Source organism: Fundulus heteroclitus, unplaced genomic scaffold, assembly GCF_011125445.2.
Source record: "Fundulus heteroclitus isolate FHET01 unplaced genomic scaffold, MU-UCD_Fhet_4.1 scaffold_765, whole genome shotgun sequence".
Taxonomy (NCBI): Eukaryota; Metazoa; Chordata; class Actinopteri; order Cyprinodontiformes; family Fundulidae; genus Fundulus; species Fundulus heteroclitus.
Genome location: NW_023397214.1, coordinates 16,857 through 35,180, shown reverse-complemented (window position 1 = coordinate 35,180; position 18,324 = coordinate 16,857). Strand labels below are relative to the sequence as shown.

The following is an 18,324-nucleotide window of genomic DNA, read 5'->3' as shown; positions in this document are numbered from 1 at the left end:
GAGTTAGACCACAAATTCTCCCGGCAGTGTTGCAGACACATGGATGCTCGGCTCCCCTCCGTCACAGTGGCTCACCAGAACAACAGAAAGTTTAAAAAACCACCATAACATGGAAAGTATGGACCTGTCAGACGTTTGTGAACCTATTTAGTAGTAAAATAGGAAAAGGCATAAGCATTGTTTGGAGGTATTTTGCCAGTGAGGCAGATGAAGAAGAAAAGCAAAATGATCTTGATGAGCCCCTGTGTAAGCAACAGAGTGATTGCTACAAAGTTGAGCAGCTCTACAAACTTAGCAAACCACCTTAACAACCAGAGCTCTGATGTTTATAAGGGAATTAAAAAGGTCATTAAAATTCCAGTTTCTACAACAGTAGAATATTAAAACTGCCATGCACCCATTTTATTACTTTTATAACCTTTTATTTTTTTACCAATAGTACCTCAGTGAGATTTGCATTCCCTTCTGCAGCAAAGGGCTCCATCTGGTAGCCAAAAATATAAACGTATAAAATAATGGAGAAACAGAATGAAAATCCCACAATACATTTACATAGACCAGACCCTGGTTTATATGGTTTGAAAAAAAACCATTTAGGATTAGACAACTGTGTTACCGATATGAAATGATTATGCACATTCACATACGTTATTGAGCAATTTGCCCTTTCTGGTGTTCAACATGTCCACTGAAAATAATTATTGGTTGGGGGGGGGGGGGGGGGGGTTTAAAGGTCCACTAAGGTCCTGGAATATTAGCCTCTCAGATCCTTACAATAACACCAAAAGTTGTTTCTGCATCTCTGGTTGGACAGAGCTATTAAAACCTACAAGCAGTTAATGGACTTTTTGGCAGGAGTTATCACTTTATAGAGGCAATCCTGGGAGAACATTAATGTATCTGAGTGTCTCCTTTGCTAATCACTGAGGTTAAGCATCCATCTGAAAATTGTTTTATGTTTCCATTTCAGTAATATATGCATTACTTTACCAGAAAGTCAAATTTCTTTTACAGAGGGAAGCTGTAAATGCCAGCATGCTTTGAATGAAGTGTTTTATAAAACTACCGAGTGTGGACTAAACACCAAATTCACTGCATACAGTTTAGTTAGTTAGCAAAGCTGTAATCATTGTCTTATTGGCAATGTACTGAATTATATGGCTGTAGATAATAATTGATTATCCATAATTTTTTTATTACTGTTTTCCATACAAGCAGGGATTGTGAATGCATATAGAATACGTACACACTCCAGGATTTATTTTTAAAAGTGAACATGTAACCAACTTCCTGTATAATTTAATAAAACATTGCTAGTTACAGGAAAAGCATCTGAAAATAACAAATAAACTGCAATAAGCTGAATGCATAAATGTACACAGTGTTTAACTAACACTTTCTTCTTTTGAATATATTTTTATATTTTATCTTGTATCAGTTACACATTTTAGTGAATCTGATGAACCTGATATGCAGGGTCTTCCTATGATTTGCTTCTTTGCCATGATACAGAAGTTTGGAGATAATTAAGCTACGAGCAATATTTATAATCCCATATCATCTCCTGGTAGTCTTGATATATGTACATTTCATTCTGTCTGCAAATATTGTCAGGTCAAGATGTGGCTGCTGGTAAACTCCTACCACAGATCATGGACCACTAAAATTGAATCAAAACCTGTTATTTTAAACAAAATATTGGTTTAAAGACGTGTCTCCTAATATTTTTATTACTATTAACAGAGTTGTTTGTTTTTCGGTTGAATTGTATAGAAATTTCTTCACATCAAAGATGGATTTAGAAATGATTTATGATGGTCTTATTCTTCTTACGTCACAAAACATTGTGTAAGGGGTGTTTTAATTATCTTGATAATTATTCTTAAATCAACAGCTGAGCTTCATTCAGACTGAAAATGGATTCATGTCGGTGGTTCAGTTCATTTCTGAAAGGTTGCACGGAGGAGGCAGGGAGCATGATAGCAATCATCAGAGTCTCAGGCCCAGTAGCAAGCAGGCCATGCTTCCTGTTTTGGTCCCCGGAGGATTATTTACCGAAGCCACAAAAATGATCAAATGAGAGCCTGTATGGAATAAGTCTGACAAACGGCGGAGTTATCCTGGTAGTTCATACCAGGATACAGGCAAAAGCAGGCAAAGGGGGGGGGGGGGATAAAGAGCAGGAAAATGCAGGAAACCTGAGGTGTATAATGGTCAAAGTAAAGTGGAGGAGTGTAGGTTCACTGGTGAGTCAGGAAAGGTGGGGCCACTGGAGGACACAGCAGTATTAGATTTCAGATGCATATGAATGACCAACTGCTGGCTTTGCTCTAGCTTTAGGGGGAAATTGCATTGGCTATCCTTCAGCTGCAGTTTAGAATCTGGATGACTGCTTGTCTTAATCCCCGGGTGGGGAGGTAGGGGGTCATGAATGTCTGTTGTTTGTATCATTAAAGTGAGGAGTTCCAGAAGACTAGGCTACCTTTTCTTCTGTGTGTGTGTGTGTGTGTGTGTGTGTGTGTGTGTGTGTGTGTGTGTGTGTGTGTGTGTGTGTGTGTGTGTGTGTGTGTGTGTGTGGGAGTGTGTGGGGGTGGAGGGTAGCGTTCCCTGCGCCATAATTAGAAACATTACCCTCATGTGACTTGCTTAAGATTTGCAAGGAGTTAAAATGATGTTTGGTGAGAGTTCAGTTTCTTTAAAGTGGATTTGCTTCATTGAGCTGAGAGCACCTAAAAAGTGCATACAGTGGGATCGTGCCAAACAACAACACCGTTCTAAGCTTGAAATAAGTGGGGGAGGGGGCAGGGCTGCTGCTTTAAAACTGGGTTTGGACAGAAATACAAGCAGACTGCCTTTACCAGACACATGGAGGGAAGCAGAAACCACTGGGCCTCGTTTCTTTGGTGCACAAGAACATTCACAAAATAACTCACTAACTAACTAACTAACAAACTAACTAACGTTCAGCACATTGCAAAACTATCCATACATCTTTTTCCATCCAATTCTCATGCTAATTTTGAGCAAACTTTTAAAAATGTCCCAAAAAGGAAAATGTGCATCAGACGTGTTTCCCTTTACTGTAGCAAACCAGTAAATGGAAACACACAGGAGACGCACAGGAGACGCACAGCGTAACGTCGTCATGCGTTGATGTTGGCCGTAACAAACAGGAAGTAGATGTTGCTAACGAGCACGGACCACAGATCAGTAATGTAGCGAGGCTGATTACAGTTTTTATTTTTTTACGGATGATACTTAGAAATGCTCATGTACCTGTTGTTGCTTTCAGACCCGCTTTTGAGCGTTATGGGAACATTCAGGAAGACGCCGGCAGCGTCAAAAACCATGTCAAGCGAATGTAAAAGCTTTTTATTTTTGCTAAATTTAGTGAGTTAACTTGAATTTCGCCATTTCCATCAACCCCTTCCAAAGCAATACTTTAAACTAAAACAACAAAAAAAAAATGTTGATGGAAACACAGGTATTGTGTCACATTACAACCACGGACATGAATGTTTTCACAGAGCAACACAGAGCGGTGTTTAATTGTAAAGAACAATGGTGTATCGCAGTTTTTCATAAATAAACATACTGGATGGAGAGCAGCGCTTTTCAGGTCTTGCCACAGATTTTCATTTGGATTGAGGTTTGGACTTTGACTAGGCCGTTTAAATAAAAGAGCAGATCTAAACCATTCCAGTGTAGCTCTGGCTGTATGTTTAGGGTTGTTGTCCTGAACCTGAACCTTGTCCAGCATGTCACTTTAGGTGACGCCCATCTCTATGTAGCTCTGCAATTGGTCCAATAATATTTCTACGGTGGTCCAGATGGTTCAATGAAATACAAAAACCACAACTCAATGGCAAAAGTGACTTCTGATGGTGTGTTGTGTTTTTTTTGTGTTTTTTTAAACTATCTCTCCAGGTCCAGATGATGGATTAATCAGAGCTCTGGGAGATGTTCACAGGTTGGGATATTGTTTTATAACCTGACCCGACTTTAAACTGAACTAGAACTTCCTGCCTGACCTGTTTGCTGGCTTCCTCGGTCTCCATGATGCTGGTTGTTCTCTAATGTTATCTAACGACCCTCTGAGGCCATTTTAGCTGCATTTACAGTGTACTGAGATTAAATTACTCATTGGCAAAACTCTGCAGTCTACATACTAATTATGTGACTAGTGAAGGCAATTGGTATCACTTTAAATGGCCTGGAAAAAAATGCAGATCACACAGTTAAGATGTTTTTTTTTAGGAAAAAAAAATATAACTATCATTTTCCTTCTACTTCATTACTCTGTGTTGGTCTATCACCAATGAAATTAATAAAATGCTTAAACGTTTATGGTTCTAATGTGTCAAAATTAGAAAAAAGTTCACTTTTTTGATTCACAATGTGATGTTATACCTTACTGTACTGTTTGCAACACACTGTTTATGACTTTACTGTGATTTTATGTTGAGAACACTGAAGACATTGTGATTTAACTGGAAAGTAAGCAGCTTCTGCCTTTAACTTACTAGAAAAAAAAGCCAATGCTGCTGCTGTAAAGCTTTAAGTCAAACACGTGGAACAGAGTCCCAATTAAATCCAAACAAGGTAATGTAAATCCTAAACTGCCTGCAATCAGGCAAACCAGCTTGTGTGATTCCACTCTAAACAGAGCTTGATGTCCTGACAAGTTGGCTTAAATTACACTGAAAAGGGAAAAGGCCCCATTCATTTCCTCCCACTCCCCGAGCGGGGCCAACGGTGTGCTCACCGAGGACACACGGAGCAAGGGCCCCAATCAGCCAAATGTCCCAAACCCAATTCAACAAAAAAAAAAAAAAAACTAAAACATGTGGAGTTGGGTTTAAAAATAGACGCAGGTGTGCAGCTGAGTTTTTGGCTGCAGACTCAGCTCCAGATAATGTCCATGAGTGATGAGCAACCTCCAGCAGCTCCCACAAAAAAAAAAAAAACAGTGACCTTCTCCCGATGAGATCTTCCCATGTGTCAGAACAGATTCAGCGAGGAGTGATTGAACTGTTTGTTTCTGTGTCGACGGGACAATGGCGCTGCCTGCTTGAGCCGCTCCAGACAACCTGCTGTGTGTTCTTTCAGTGCAGCAGCGCCACTAAACTCCTCTCAGCTCCCTGTTGCTGTTTCTAAATAATGAAAAAAAAAAAAAACTGTTATGTGGCTGTGAAAGGAAAATTTGGGAAAAAGCATCACAGCTTCACGCTCGTCATCCATTACCTCCCGTCCTCTCTGTCAGGCTACACGAGGTCGAATCTGAACCGAACCCGGTTTCACACAAGCAGCGCTTCTCATTGTGTTTATTGCTCTTTTCTCCCTTCCCCGTTCGCTCTCGGTCATTATGTGAACGCACGCGTGCATGTCTGCCACGGTGCTGAGACACCATGAGAGAATTAGGGCTTTTGCCACCCCCCCTCCACCTCTCATAAATGTGAAGGGATAGTAAATATCAGCGCAGCAGATGGGGCTGATGCTCCCTCTCTGCCTCCCTCGCCGTACGAGGAGAGGACGGAGCAAATGGATAGCCATCAACAGCAGCAGGAGTCGCCCCAGGCCAAGACGGGAGCAGAGGACACGGGGCCTGGACTGCTGTTCAGGCAGACAATTTTACAGACAAATTCTCCCTATCAGCAAGGGAACCGCGCCCCATTAGGAACGAGCGCTCATAAGGTCATTCTATCACAGGTTTCATAGTACACAGGCATGTCGGTTAGAAACACGGAGTTTTCCCATGTAGATTTATAAGATAATAAATAACACTCGTGGTCCATGTAGGTTTCCTTCTATCTGTATGCTGGTGCTCCATTGTGTTACACCTCAGAGGAACTGCAAGACTCTGCAGGACATGGTTGTATTACGCTGTTTTTTAATTAATTTAATTACAAATAAGACTCATTACACACATTATTTCTGTCATGTTTAATGATTCTGGCTAACAGTCAATTAAAAAACAAATTCAGTTTTACAAAAAAAAAAAGAATATGACATAAAAAATTTGTTTTTAGGGGTGTTATCTAGGGCAGTTAATTAATATGCCCATAGTAGTATCTGCACCCAGTACCTGGTCGGGTCTGGGTTTCTTTCCCATGAATTACTGCATCAGTGCGGCGTGGCCTGGAGGAAATCAGGAAGCCCAGGCTGCTTTAATAACAGCCTTCAGCTCATCTGCTTTGTTGGTTCTGGTGTCACTCTTCTTCTTCTTCTTGACGGCGGCCCAAAGATTCTCAGGTGTAGGTCGGGTCGGTTCGCTGCTGATACCGCTCTGATTAAACAAGGTATCGGTACTTAAAGCTCGTTAACAGATGGAAAGCATGAACTGCTCTGAAACTTCCTGATCGACCGTTACTCTGTGGGCGGTTTTGATGAAACTCGGTGGACCGACGCCAGAAGATGACGTGGCTCCCCACATCATCACTGACTGGGGAAACCTAAAGATCCGACTCCAGCTGCAGTCCACACCAGGTGATTCTCAGTGGGGGAGAATCACAATGGGAACTTTTTTCTACCACACTTTATTCCTCAACTCATCTTCCAATTAATAATTTTGGCTACAGCCCCCTGGGAACCGCCAGCTTCTGTAGCACAAGCCTTCTATAGCTTACTCTCCATTTGAAGGGTGTCAGTGTGTGTCTGTTGGCAAAATGTGGACAATTTTTATTAGTCTGATTTTCTCAGAAATTGATATTTTCTTTAATTAGCTGCAAGCCATGATCGTCTAAAAGAACAGAAACAAAAGGTTTGAATTTTATCACTCTGTGGATAAAATGACTTAAAGTGGGATTTTTTCCTTTTTTCTTAAAAAGCACAAACAAGGTTTTGATGACATTCTAGTTTATTGAGACGCACATATAAATACAGCAAGGCAAGAGCTTTGGCCACAACTGACGAACACACCTTGCTGATCACAGTCAGAACTGATTACATAAATGTTGCTCTTACATCAATTAACAATCTGTAAACAGGTTTAAATTTATGCAAGCTGTGTTGTTGTTGTTGTTATGAAACCACAAGCATGGAGAATATACGGCAGTATTCCCACAGCAATATTAGGCTGTCTCCCACCGGGAGAGGAGGAACACATGTGGATCAGCGATGACACAACACGGGATCGTACTGCGCAGCGGCATAAGCTAAGCGGTGATGTAATGCAACCACGCCGACTGGATGAGAGGCGGCGAGCAGAGGAGAGAAAAAAATGTGTGAAGAAATCATAACAGGCCTTATTATTACTGGATTTAGCATGTGGCCCGTGATAAGGCCCGGTCACAGCGGGGCTGTGCCTCCACTCTTATGCAGCGGGGTTCTTTTGTACAGACGTCACGTCCAACATTTGACTGCAACATCCAAGCTTGTATGAATGATTTACGCATTCAAAAGATTGGAAATGAGTCTTTTTCCTCCGCAATAAGCCGAAGCTGGCGTGTTGCACGGCTGGTACCTTTCAAGGCAGCGACTCAATTACAGCCCTCTGAATGATCTGCATTTACATTTATTTATCTCAGGCGGAAATGGAGGCAAATTTCAACGGGTCACTAATTTCATTTCAATGTGTGCCGGTGACATTAGCCCCGAGCCAATATTTCAGAGGAGCACAAAATCAATGCGGAGATCCAACTGGGAATAGTCCTGGAACCCATTAGCAACTTTGACCAATAGGTCAGGTAAAGTAATAGCTGGATAAATGTTTTATTACAGATTTGCAAACTGACTTAATGGGGAGGCTTCTACCTGTGCAGCCACGCATGGTGAATATTTATCATTGGATTCTGTGGCTGCTCCGAGCATAAACATCTCAGCAGCCTTGGAGGAGGAGGGACCCCGCTCCTGCTGCTCTCCAGACGCCACGGCCTCCTAACACCATGAAGACGTAACCACTGTAAACCATTGGCCGTGCTGCTAATTATATTTCACATGGCATTGTAAATGGCTGGGATGTGTCCTGTTAATGTTGCTGAGACAAAGCACAGGCCTATCAGGGACTCGGAAGATCAATGCAATCAGTTCGGTTATGATATAAGCAATACTAATCTTATTTTAAATTCTGTTTTTTTTTCCTCCACCCATGTTTGGCACTGGTTAAGACTAAAGCATTACTGTTTTTATTATCCTTACATCTGTCCCTTCATTTACCATACAAGGATGGATTTTTGGTGAGAGAAACTTAAAAATGACTGAATGTACATGTTTAGTAATTTTTTGCTATTTAAATTGGCCTTGGACAGGGGTCAGCAACCTCTCCAATCCCAAGAGTATTTTTTCACCTCCACTCTACTGAATACAATTTATATTCACAAAATTTAGATAAATCTTTGAAAAAAGATGTTTCACTAAGTTATATTAACATTTATCACTGAACATTGGGTTTATCATTAAATGAAACAATCATATTCCTAATTTTATATTTTAGATAAAACTATTGAGTGACTTGATACATTTGCTGCTAAAGAATGTTCTATCTTTATGGCAAACAAAAGGGAAATCTGTTATTTGGGCTAAAGATAAAATGACTAAAGAGAGAAATTAGTTCCTTGCACCATTTGTGTTGCTCTGTTGTAGGACTTTTAGAAAGATATTTAATCAAAACAAAGCAAATTGTTAAAACTAAACCTTTTTATATTTAAAGAACCACAGCAGAGGACCATGTTTCTTCTGCACAAAAATAAAAAAAAGCCACTGTGGGAGACGTGAAAAGCAGCAGATTGCAGAAGCTTGTCCAATGGCTGAGTTTCATTGACTCAAAATTAAGAATGACTGGATTTACGGCTCCTCTGCAACAAATATTGATATTTTTTCTACCTATTTTAACCGTCAGTAACTGCTTTGCTTAACCCCTGAGCTGCACATCCCATTTCGACAGTTCCTCCTGCGATCTACAAGCTGCTGTGTGCCGAGTGCTTTAAGAGTGGAGGGCTGCTTTTCTGAATGAAAGCCAGACAGACTGTGAGCTCCCTCACGCTGAGAGCAGCAGCTCCTGTTTCCAGCTCTGTTTCCAAGGGGACCACCGAGACAACCAATCAGAGCCCGGACCACTTACAAGCGGGTAATTCAAGTTCTTAAAGAAGCAGAGTCCGTTTTTTTTTTTTTTCTAAGGCAAGTGAAAGAAAGAAGACAGCCGAGAACAGTAAAGCACCTCAACACCGCAGTTCAAAAGTTTTTTTTTCTCTTTTTTCTCCTTTTTATTAAATGTGAATTCACATGTTAGTTTGAGCCCATCCATTTAAGAGAATTCCGCCTACGTACAAAATAGGAATCATTCTGTCGTCACATCCTTTTCAAAAACGCAGGAAATACATCTGTGTACATATATTCACAAACTGAAAGGACAGTGTATGGTGGTAGGTACTTATTTATTAAAAAGATGAGTCAAAGACAGATTCACACTTGGAATGTGAAGTAACTACTGCCCAGAACCTCCAACAAAAACGTCTCGGCATATAATTAGGCCATATTCCAAAAAACTCGTAATCAAACAAACTTCATATGTAAGACCCACATAAAAAATAAACAATATCTGCTTTTTTTTAAGTGCAAGAAATAAAAAATACAGGTTTGTGGTTCATGTCTTTAAAAAAAGAAGGCAGTCTTCAGTTTTTAAAATAAAGTTTCATTTCATGAAACAGGACTATGGAATGTTCTATTTTTTGCTTGCTTGTTAAAATAAAGCCAGGCCACCACTTAATCAGACTATGTACCTTTCCTGTGGAACTCTTATTATCCTTAATTTGCAATCAGCGTGTGAGATTCTTTGCTGTCAGATATGCCCCATTATGAGATCCGAATAACATTCAAATTTATATATGTTTTAATAGCATGCATCACACCACGAGGCCACATTACTGTTGTTTTGTATCAGTTCCAGCTGATTTTGTTTATTTCCCTGCCCGGAGAGGCTTCAGCATCATAACCCGAGATGATGTCGACAGTGCACGAGTCTGTTTTTCCATCACTTGCTACAATTGTTGATGGTCTGTATCTCAAGAGTATATATTGCACAAAAAAAATGAGAAAGGGGGGGAAAAAACAGTATGTGCCATAAAAAATACCAAAGAATCCAGTTTCACACCTGCGATCGGGACCCATCCACATATCACGAGTATGATATACATAAACTCCTAACTTTACTATATTACAGTACATATACAATCTTAAAACTAGTTCCAGCTCTGAGGTATGTGTTCCCCCATGATGCCATTGTATCGTCTACAAATACTCAACAAATCTGCTCTACAACTGTACAAAACCTAGTTTAAAATCACAAGGCATTTTTGATGCAAGTCTTCTGTTTAACTTAATCCTTAAAACCAGGACTCACCTTGCATGCGTAAAAACAAAGGATAAAGGGAAGAAGTGCCTGAAACTCACTGAAAGCACAGTAAGAACATTCCCTTTTTAACTGTACAAAAATATGCCTGAAAATATCTTTTTCTTTTAAAAAGATGAGGTCTGTTATGTATCAAAATGTGTCCTCCGCACCTGCATACTCTGCAGAGGTTTTAGGCTGCTTGATTTTTCCAAACCAGGAGGTAAAAGGAATCAGTTACAAAAAAAAGGAAAACAAACCCAAAAATCAAAAAAATAAAACAACATTTTTGCGGCATTTAGAAATTACACAAACCGTTGAAAAGTAGCGTCCTGAACAATCTTCAGTTCACAGATTTGCTTTGAGACAGTCCACAGTCCGAGTTCAGCTCCCTGCAGTTTGTTTTTGTCTTGAAGAGGATAAGATGCATAGAAGTTCTTCCCTTTGCGGTCTGTTCAAGCTGAGCAGTAAAATGCAGACCTGTGAGGGAAAAAAATCCATAAAACCCTGTCATGCTGTCAGATAAAAAAAAAAAGTCTGCAGACCTTGCCTTCTTTTCCTCTTTTTTTTCTGCTACCAGCTTCAGAAGCATCTATTTCCTCAAACCTCACCTCGGATCACGGTCCTCCTTCTCCTCCTCCTCCTCCTCTCTGCGAGAAAACCCACAAGAGGCAGGGCTTGGGACAATCTGAGCAGGACACATATAATTTCATATCTTCCTTCTCTGTTATTACTAGAGGAACAGTTTCTGGGTTGTTATTTTTTTTCTTCTTCTTCTTCAGTATGTGAAGACTAAGTCGGAAAAGTTCGCCTCCAACCAGTCCCCTGCGATCATCTCGCTCAGCTCTGGCGTGCAGTAGTCTGGGAATTCAAAGTGAGAGCCCAGGCTGCCCTCACTGAAAGAGTCCAGGTCCTTATCCACCAGAGACAGGGACAGGTTTCCTGAATTGGGGTTGCCCAGCTCGGAGCCCGCGGCGCTCGGAGCGAAATTCAAACTAAAGTCAAACATCAGGTCGTCCGCGTCCTCTCCGGACGAGGAGCCGCTGCTGCTGCTGCTGCTGCTGGAGGAGGAGGAGGAGGAGGTGGAGACCGACCTGGAGGATGCTGGTGAGACGGAGGCAGCGTGCAGCGCGCCCTGCTTGGAAATGCTCTTGATGTTGTAAAACAGTCTGTTGTGGCTCCTCACCTCTTCGTACATGCTCGCCCCTTCGGACTCCGCCGAGGAGCTCAGAGTCGGGCTCGCCGGGACTTTGGCGACGCCGTACGGCCTCAGGCGCTCCTCGTCTCCCGCTTTAAAGCCCATCCGGTAGTCCTCTTCGTACTCGTCATCGTCGTCCTCGTCGGTGAGCTCACTTTTCACAGTCTTTGCAACTTTTAGGCTGGGAAACACACAGTCCTCCGCGTAGCCGTGAGAGGTCTTGGAACCGCTCTTGGTCTTGATCTTGGAGCACTTCTTGCTGGGAGTCTTTGCGATCTTGCCGCACTTCTCCGGTGACGGCGCGGAGGGTTTGGAGCTGTCCAGCTTTGGCTTTTTCTTGGGTCTGTACTTGTAGTCGGGGTAGTCGGCCATGTGTTTGAGCCGGAGCCTCTCGGCCTCTCTGATGAACGGGATCTTCTCGCTGTCCTTCAGCATCTTCCACCTCTTGCCCAGGCGCTTGGAGATCTCCGCGTTGTGCATGTCCGGGGACTGCTCCATGATCTTCCTCCGCTCGATCTTGGACCAGACCATGAAGGCGTTCATGGGTCTCTTGATGTGCCCGGTGGCCGTCTTGCACCAGTCCGGGTTGATCGCCACGGGGCTGCATGCCATAAACTCGCTCTCCTCCGAGTCGGTGGCCTCCCTGGACATGCTGCCATCCGTCTCGCCGTGGTCCGTGTGCTGCACCATTGTCCACAGTTCGGAGTCACTTTGCAGTCTCTAACAGCTCCTCACCGCCAGGACGGCTCAGCTCGCTCTCTGGTTCATCCACGTCCTATGCTTAACGTGTCTCAAGCTCCGCTCTCTTTTTCCAGAGTTACAAACTGCCTTCTTAACTAGTTATCAGCTTTTTCATCTCCCCTGCGTCACAGCCCAGTCATCCAATCCCGCTCCTTCCACTCCGCCCAGCAGACTCCGAAGACTCCAGGACTCCGGTTAACCCTTTTCATTCCTGCCTGCCATGCTCTCATCGGAGTGGAGGTGGGGATTTGTGCTACATATAGTGTCTGGGGCAACACGCCGGGCGAGACAAGCATATTAAACACACAGTCAGCGCCGAGCGCTCCTCGGAGCAGCATTACGCACAGCAGCGCACAGAAGCCTAACCTCTGTTTACTAATATTTTTCCTCTTACTTTATAAGGAGGCTATTTTTAAGTGGAAACACAATGTGTTCCGCATGCATTTCTGGAAGATATTGACTTATTGTCCTTTTCCTCCTCTTCCGTCAGGTTGGATACTGAAGGTGGCGCTTGGACGCCTTTGCAGGCGCCTGCTGCGTCGGTGCGTCTGCTTGTCTGCCACCAAATGTATTTTTATAGCTGGAAACAGCTTCATATCAACACTGCGGTGTTATTAACTCCAGTAGATCCTCATGCATTTTACAGATATGTTAATGAGGGGTCCAGCGTATTGAATTTCATTTAATTTCAGAAACAGTAATTAAAAACATAAAAATTAGTGGTTATTTGAACATTTATTTTAAAATACAAAACCTTAAATGGATTTTTTGATGTAAAAAGTTGATGCGCAAATATTTAAATTGTGTTTTATTTTATTCTCATATTGAAAGAAAAATTATTACATTCAAATCCTTGACCTCTGGCAGCCTCTACACCTCACCTCGCACCCCATGACGTCACTGCGTTACGTGCATGTTTTCAGACTCGGATGTTGTCATCAAAAAGAGTAACAAACAGAAAGTATTTATTTTGTTTTCTTTTCAAAAGTGTGATGTAAAAAAAACATTAAGTTGCAATACAGGCTGCATTTTTGTGTGGTCAAAATTAAATACATTTTAGTTGCGCTAATTCAGCTGTCATCTCAAGGTACTTTACAAAAAAAGGCACTTAATTTATGTAGAAGGACGTAATCAAATCATTTGAACCATAATGACAGATTGAAATTCAGTTATTTAAATACAATTTACCCTTTGATTGTATCAAATCATGGACTTTGCAGCAATCTTTCCTCCTGAGCAAGCATGTGGCGACAGTGGAGGGGAAAATGGTTCATTTGAAATTTGAATATGGCTTGAATTTTTTTCATATTTGAAATGAAACATGAAATCACTGAAAAAGCAAAACAAAACATTGCCCTTTGTTCTCCAGTTACGACTCCATCCACAATTTAAGTTGTGTTGACAAAATGTATGCCTCACCCTTTGATGTTACTGCCTATATTTACTGTAACTGTAAGTGTTTTTACATCAGGCTCACAGTTCCATAAAATCTGGCATTTATCTTTTTTTTAACTCTTCCAAACTCATTTTATGTTCTTTTTGCTGTTGGGTTAACTTCAACCCCTATTTTTAGTATTTTCCTGTTGCCATTTCATCCGTTTCTACCATCCTTTTACTCCTCTAAACAAACTATTTTGTATTCATTTACTTAAACCGACTCAAATCAGTTTATTCTTTTTATTGTAATTAAGTGTTTTGATCAGTAATAGAGATGCATTACGTTATCTGAGAGATAATCACCCCTTATCAACCAAAATAACTGAGCAACATCCTGCTGGTGGAAGTTGTTTACTGCAGTCATAAAATGTTGTTTCCTTACAGCAAGTTATGATTCAAATATAGAAAATTACTTTAAGTTGTCATTTGTCAAAGCTGGTGTGAAATGCCCAGAAGTAGACAGCTCTGTCACGTAAGGCTACAAAAGTTGGTATGAAAAAATTAACAAAACCGCCAAGGTGCAAAATGACACATTTTCTTTGGTTCCTCTGTATTTGTTTTGTCTTAAAAAGAAACATTTGGAAAGTCTTCAGTGCAAACAGTGCCTCCTACAGTCGCAGTACGGTTGAAGAATCGGGTATCTCTCTAGGAACATAAGATGTTTCATTTTTTTCATTTGTTGGTAATTTTTTGTTTTATTATTTCAAACTAAATTTAAATCTCTACTCATTCATATTTGGTCATTAAAAAAACATTTTGTATTTCAACATCTTATTTGGCATCATGAAACAAAATTAAATATCCACTCTTTTTCCCCTCTTTTTTTCAGGGTGAGAACATCTAATTATGAGAACATCCAAGCATGCACTGACCATGAAGCCAGGTGGTGGTCCATATATTAAATTTTCTTCTTTTTTTGAAGGCTTTTGTACGGTTTTCCCCTTGTTTTTTTCCATGTCTTCATTTGAATGAAGAAAGTAGGTCAGTAGTACATTCTGCTTCCCTCGTGTTTACGGCGAGCCATCACCTGCACCACCTCACATAATAATATATCTCATAAAACAGACCACATCACTCAAACGGCGGATTTGTGTGAACAAATTGAGGCAATGGATTATTACCAAAAAAAAAAAGGGAGATAAACAAGCTGTTATTTTTTTTTTTACAGTCTGACTGACTTCTCAGGTGGAGCGTACAGCGGCGGCGCTCGGCAGCATTAGCCTGCGCCGCAGCTAACGGTGCCCATACTGGCAGGAGGAGATGGAAGAAACCCCGCTGAGTCTGCTGTGTCAAGAGGCAGTGCAGCATCAAGCTGGCGTCTCCTCCATCCCCTCCGCACGCCTCCCCCGTGGCTCTGGGTGGCAGCCAGCAGTGCTATTGGAGGCCCGGGCGATAAGGCGTCCTGCTTTTTTCCTCTCTGCTTCGTCCCCTAGAGGGCAATCACTTACCCTTTTGAAACCCTCCCCCCACCAAGCCACCGTATTCTCCCCCAGCTGGGGCTTAAAAAGTGTCTCAACTGATACAGAGCGAGCCCAGAAAGCACAGAGGCAGGATAGCAGGGAGAGGGAGAGAGAGAGAAGAAAAAAAATTAAACACAGGGGTAAAGGAGGCAAGGCTCCGGAAAGAGAAGCAGATTGAGAAAGAGAGAGAGACAGAGAGAGAGAGAAATGTCGGGGGATATAAGGGGGGCTCACACCTTTCCATCGTTGGAAAATAGAGGAAAACCTTTGGCTCTCCCAGACAGAGCCGAAATGCTTTATCATGCCCACCCTGTGCTGATTAAACCTTATCAGATGTATGTGTCAGAGCTGAGGTCTCAGGAGGGTTCTGCATGCAAATACGCGTTTTCTTCTCAGAATACGTTGTGTCCCCATGGATCTATCTGAGGGGTTTTCCTTTTCCTTCCTTTCAAAAATCAACTGATGGTCTGGGAGCATTTACCCACGATGCTGTTTGCACCGTATGCATCTCAACGTGTTGGGTAAAAATAACCCAATTTGGGTTACTTTGCTGTCCCTGCAATGTGTAAAATACGACACATTCCAGTTTGTGTTGATTTAACACGGCGGGGTTGGGTTACAGGCCTGAGCCAGCAGACTGGGTTAGGTTATTCATAGCAGAGAGGGGCTTTTAAAGAGTAGCCCATAACCCGGAGTACTAAATTACTGACATCTAGGATAAATGAAGAAATTTAATGTTGATTATTAATTATGGATTGATCAGATTAAAAAATAAACACAACACTATTTGTGGTGTTCTGCTGCTGTATCCCATTGGCTGGGGATTTGATATTTTGTGCGCCCTGAGATTGGATTCTGCACTGCAAAGACGGAACAAAACAGAAGGAAGGTTTTCTTGAAATAAGTGTATTTGCCTTTGATTTGAGCAGGTAAATAAGATTATTTGCCAATAGAATATGGTTATATTCACTTAAAACAGGAACAACTCATCTCCATCATCTCATATTAAGTGCAGTACATCTAATTATCTTTTTAAGGGTAAAAAAAAACTCATTCCATTGGCAGATTATCTTATTCACCTGCTCAAATCAAGGACAAATGCACTCATTTCAAGAAAATCTTACTACCTTTTAGTTCCGTTTTTGCAGTGTGCATACCTTATAGTGAGATACTGTTGATTTTCTATCATAAAGCCAAACCAGTCACACACGTTCTCCTTCTGAGAAATTATCTTTTTTCACCACACTGATGCTTCTTTTGATGTCAGCATGTCGTCCTCCACAGGTTTTGATGCCTAAATGCATCGAGTTGCTGCCATGTGATTGGCCGAGAGGCTCCGCGTATAAGCACTGGAACAAATGTACCTAATAAAGCGGCTCGTAGCTGTATATCTTCTTTCTTTGGCAGCGGCACAAAACAAAAAAAAAAGGTTCTGAAGTAGAGTGCCAGGGTTTGCTCAAAGGTAGTTCACACATCAACAAATCAGCGATATGGATAAATAATCGCAGCGGCCGATTACAGGTCTGGAAGGCTTCCTGCCACCTCTCCCTCTCTTTGCATGGCCAGTCGCTGCAGCTAGCGTCATCTCTTCACCGCCTTCATACCACGGTCTCATGTGGACATGAATCACCACGCTGTTTAATGATGAGCGCTGGGGTGGCTGTCCTGCTCATTAGCATGGCTCATTATTGGCTGGGAATGAGGTGCCGGTGTCAACTGTGCAGCCTGTGACTCGTCTCAGGGAGGGTCTCATTGCCATGGCGCGCAGAGACCCCCCCTTACCCCATGCGTTTCGTCCCATCCCAGCAAAGCAACTCCGAATAACGCCTGAAACTGTGGCCGAAACCAAGAGGATAGCAGAAGAAAAACTGCAACATGTAGTGTTTTTATTTCCACTCTGGAGACAGATGATTAAACAGGAAAATCCAAAGAGCTGCATCTCGTTGTGTGATTTCCAATCCCCGTTCCAATCCCCCGAAGGCAAATGTTTTAATGCTTATTTGCAGATTTTAATGTCAGGGGAAAAGACATTTTATTCTAGAGTGATGGGGTGTTGAATTAAGTGATGGTTTTCATGTGTGCATGCTGAGGGGAAAAAAAAGGGTTTTAGGAGAAACAATTCCCCTTGCATTGCTTATCTAAAAGCCCCGAAAGCAGCTGCTGCTCTCACAAAGGCCCAGTGAAGCGTTAGATCAATACTAACCCTTGCTAGCGGCTATCTGATGCTTAAAATGCATGCATCCATCTCTTCTGCATAGCCCTGAGACAGGTGTGGACCTCTGGAAGCCGCTATCTGATGGCTTCACAATGGGGTGGAGGGGAGGTGGGGGCTAAAAGCGGGAGGTCAGGAAACAGGGCTGTTTTGGTGGCAAATGAAAACGCAAATTAACTTTTCACTTGGCAGACACATTCTCAACCATCCTCTCTATGCCAGTTGCAGCGTTTACTGCCATACTGTAAACTGGAGGCCTCGGGCTCGTATAGCCCAGGCGCTCACTGGTAATCTGGTGCTATACTCTGGATTTATGTAACAAGTTCCAGCAGCAGGTAATTTAAGACAAATCCGCCTCTGTCTGCCTCCAACAGCAAACTTTGTCCACGGTTTGTGTGAAGGTGAAATCTTAGACCAGCTCTGGTTCTGAGGTTGTATAGTGTGCACATGTATGCCAGTTACTGAAAGCATATTCTGCTATCTTAACTTGTGAGATGATACCAAAACGAGCCCCGTCAGCGGGTCCTGCATTTGTCTCGCAGGCTGCCTGTAGCGACGTTCTCATTCCCCAAAAAGATCAGGCTGTCCTCCCCTCTCCCTCCACAGATAAGAGGGACTCTGACAATAAGGGAGGTTTTACAGCAGTTTGGCGGCTGCTGTTTTACCACTTAGGTGTTTGGTGCCTCAAAGGCACTTTTATGCCCTGCTGTTGCTTTACATTCTCAACTCAATGCAAATGTATCTGCAGGGTGTCGAGTTCTTTGTTGACCTCCTTGATGTGGCCTCTGTCTCTCAAGGTCCAGTGCTTAGCAGATATTTGAGAGCGGAGGATCTTGTCTTGAATGTAAACAGCTGATGTTTCAGGAACTCTGCTGCTGGAAATGTTTATCCCCGGGATACAAACAACTGGAACCAGAGGCCAAAGTTTATGCCGGCACATACAAACCTTATT

General features: G+C 42.2%; 1 protein-coding gene across 1 annotated transcript; it reads right to left on the bottom strand.

Annotated features, from left to right (window-relative positions):
• Positions 1-9,352: 9,352 nt before the first annotated feature.
• Positions 9,353-12,383, bottom strand: sox11a (SRY-box transcription factor 11a). Its single transcript, XM_036134207.1, has one exon. It carries the CDS (start codon positions 12,210-12,212, stop codon positions 11,103-11,105), a length of 1,110 nt encoding a protein of 369 aa, XP_035990100.1. The 5' UTR covers positions 12,213-12,383; the 3' UTR covers positions 9,353-11,102.
• Positions 12,384-18,324: the final 5,941 nt, after the last annotated feature.

Bases quoted from the DNA above. Each gene is read 5' to 3' on its own strand.
- sox11a (XM_036134207.1), bottom strand. From the start codon at position 12,212: ATGGTGCAGCACACGGACCACGGCGAGACGGATGGCAGCATGTCCAGG.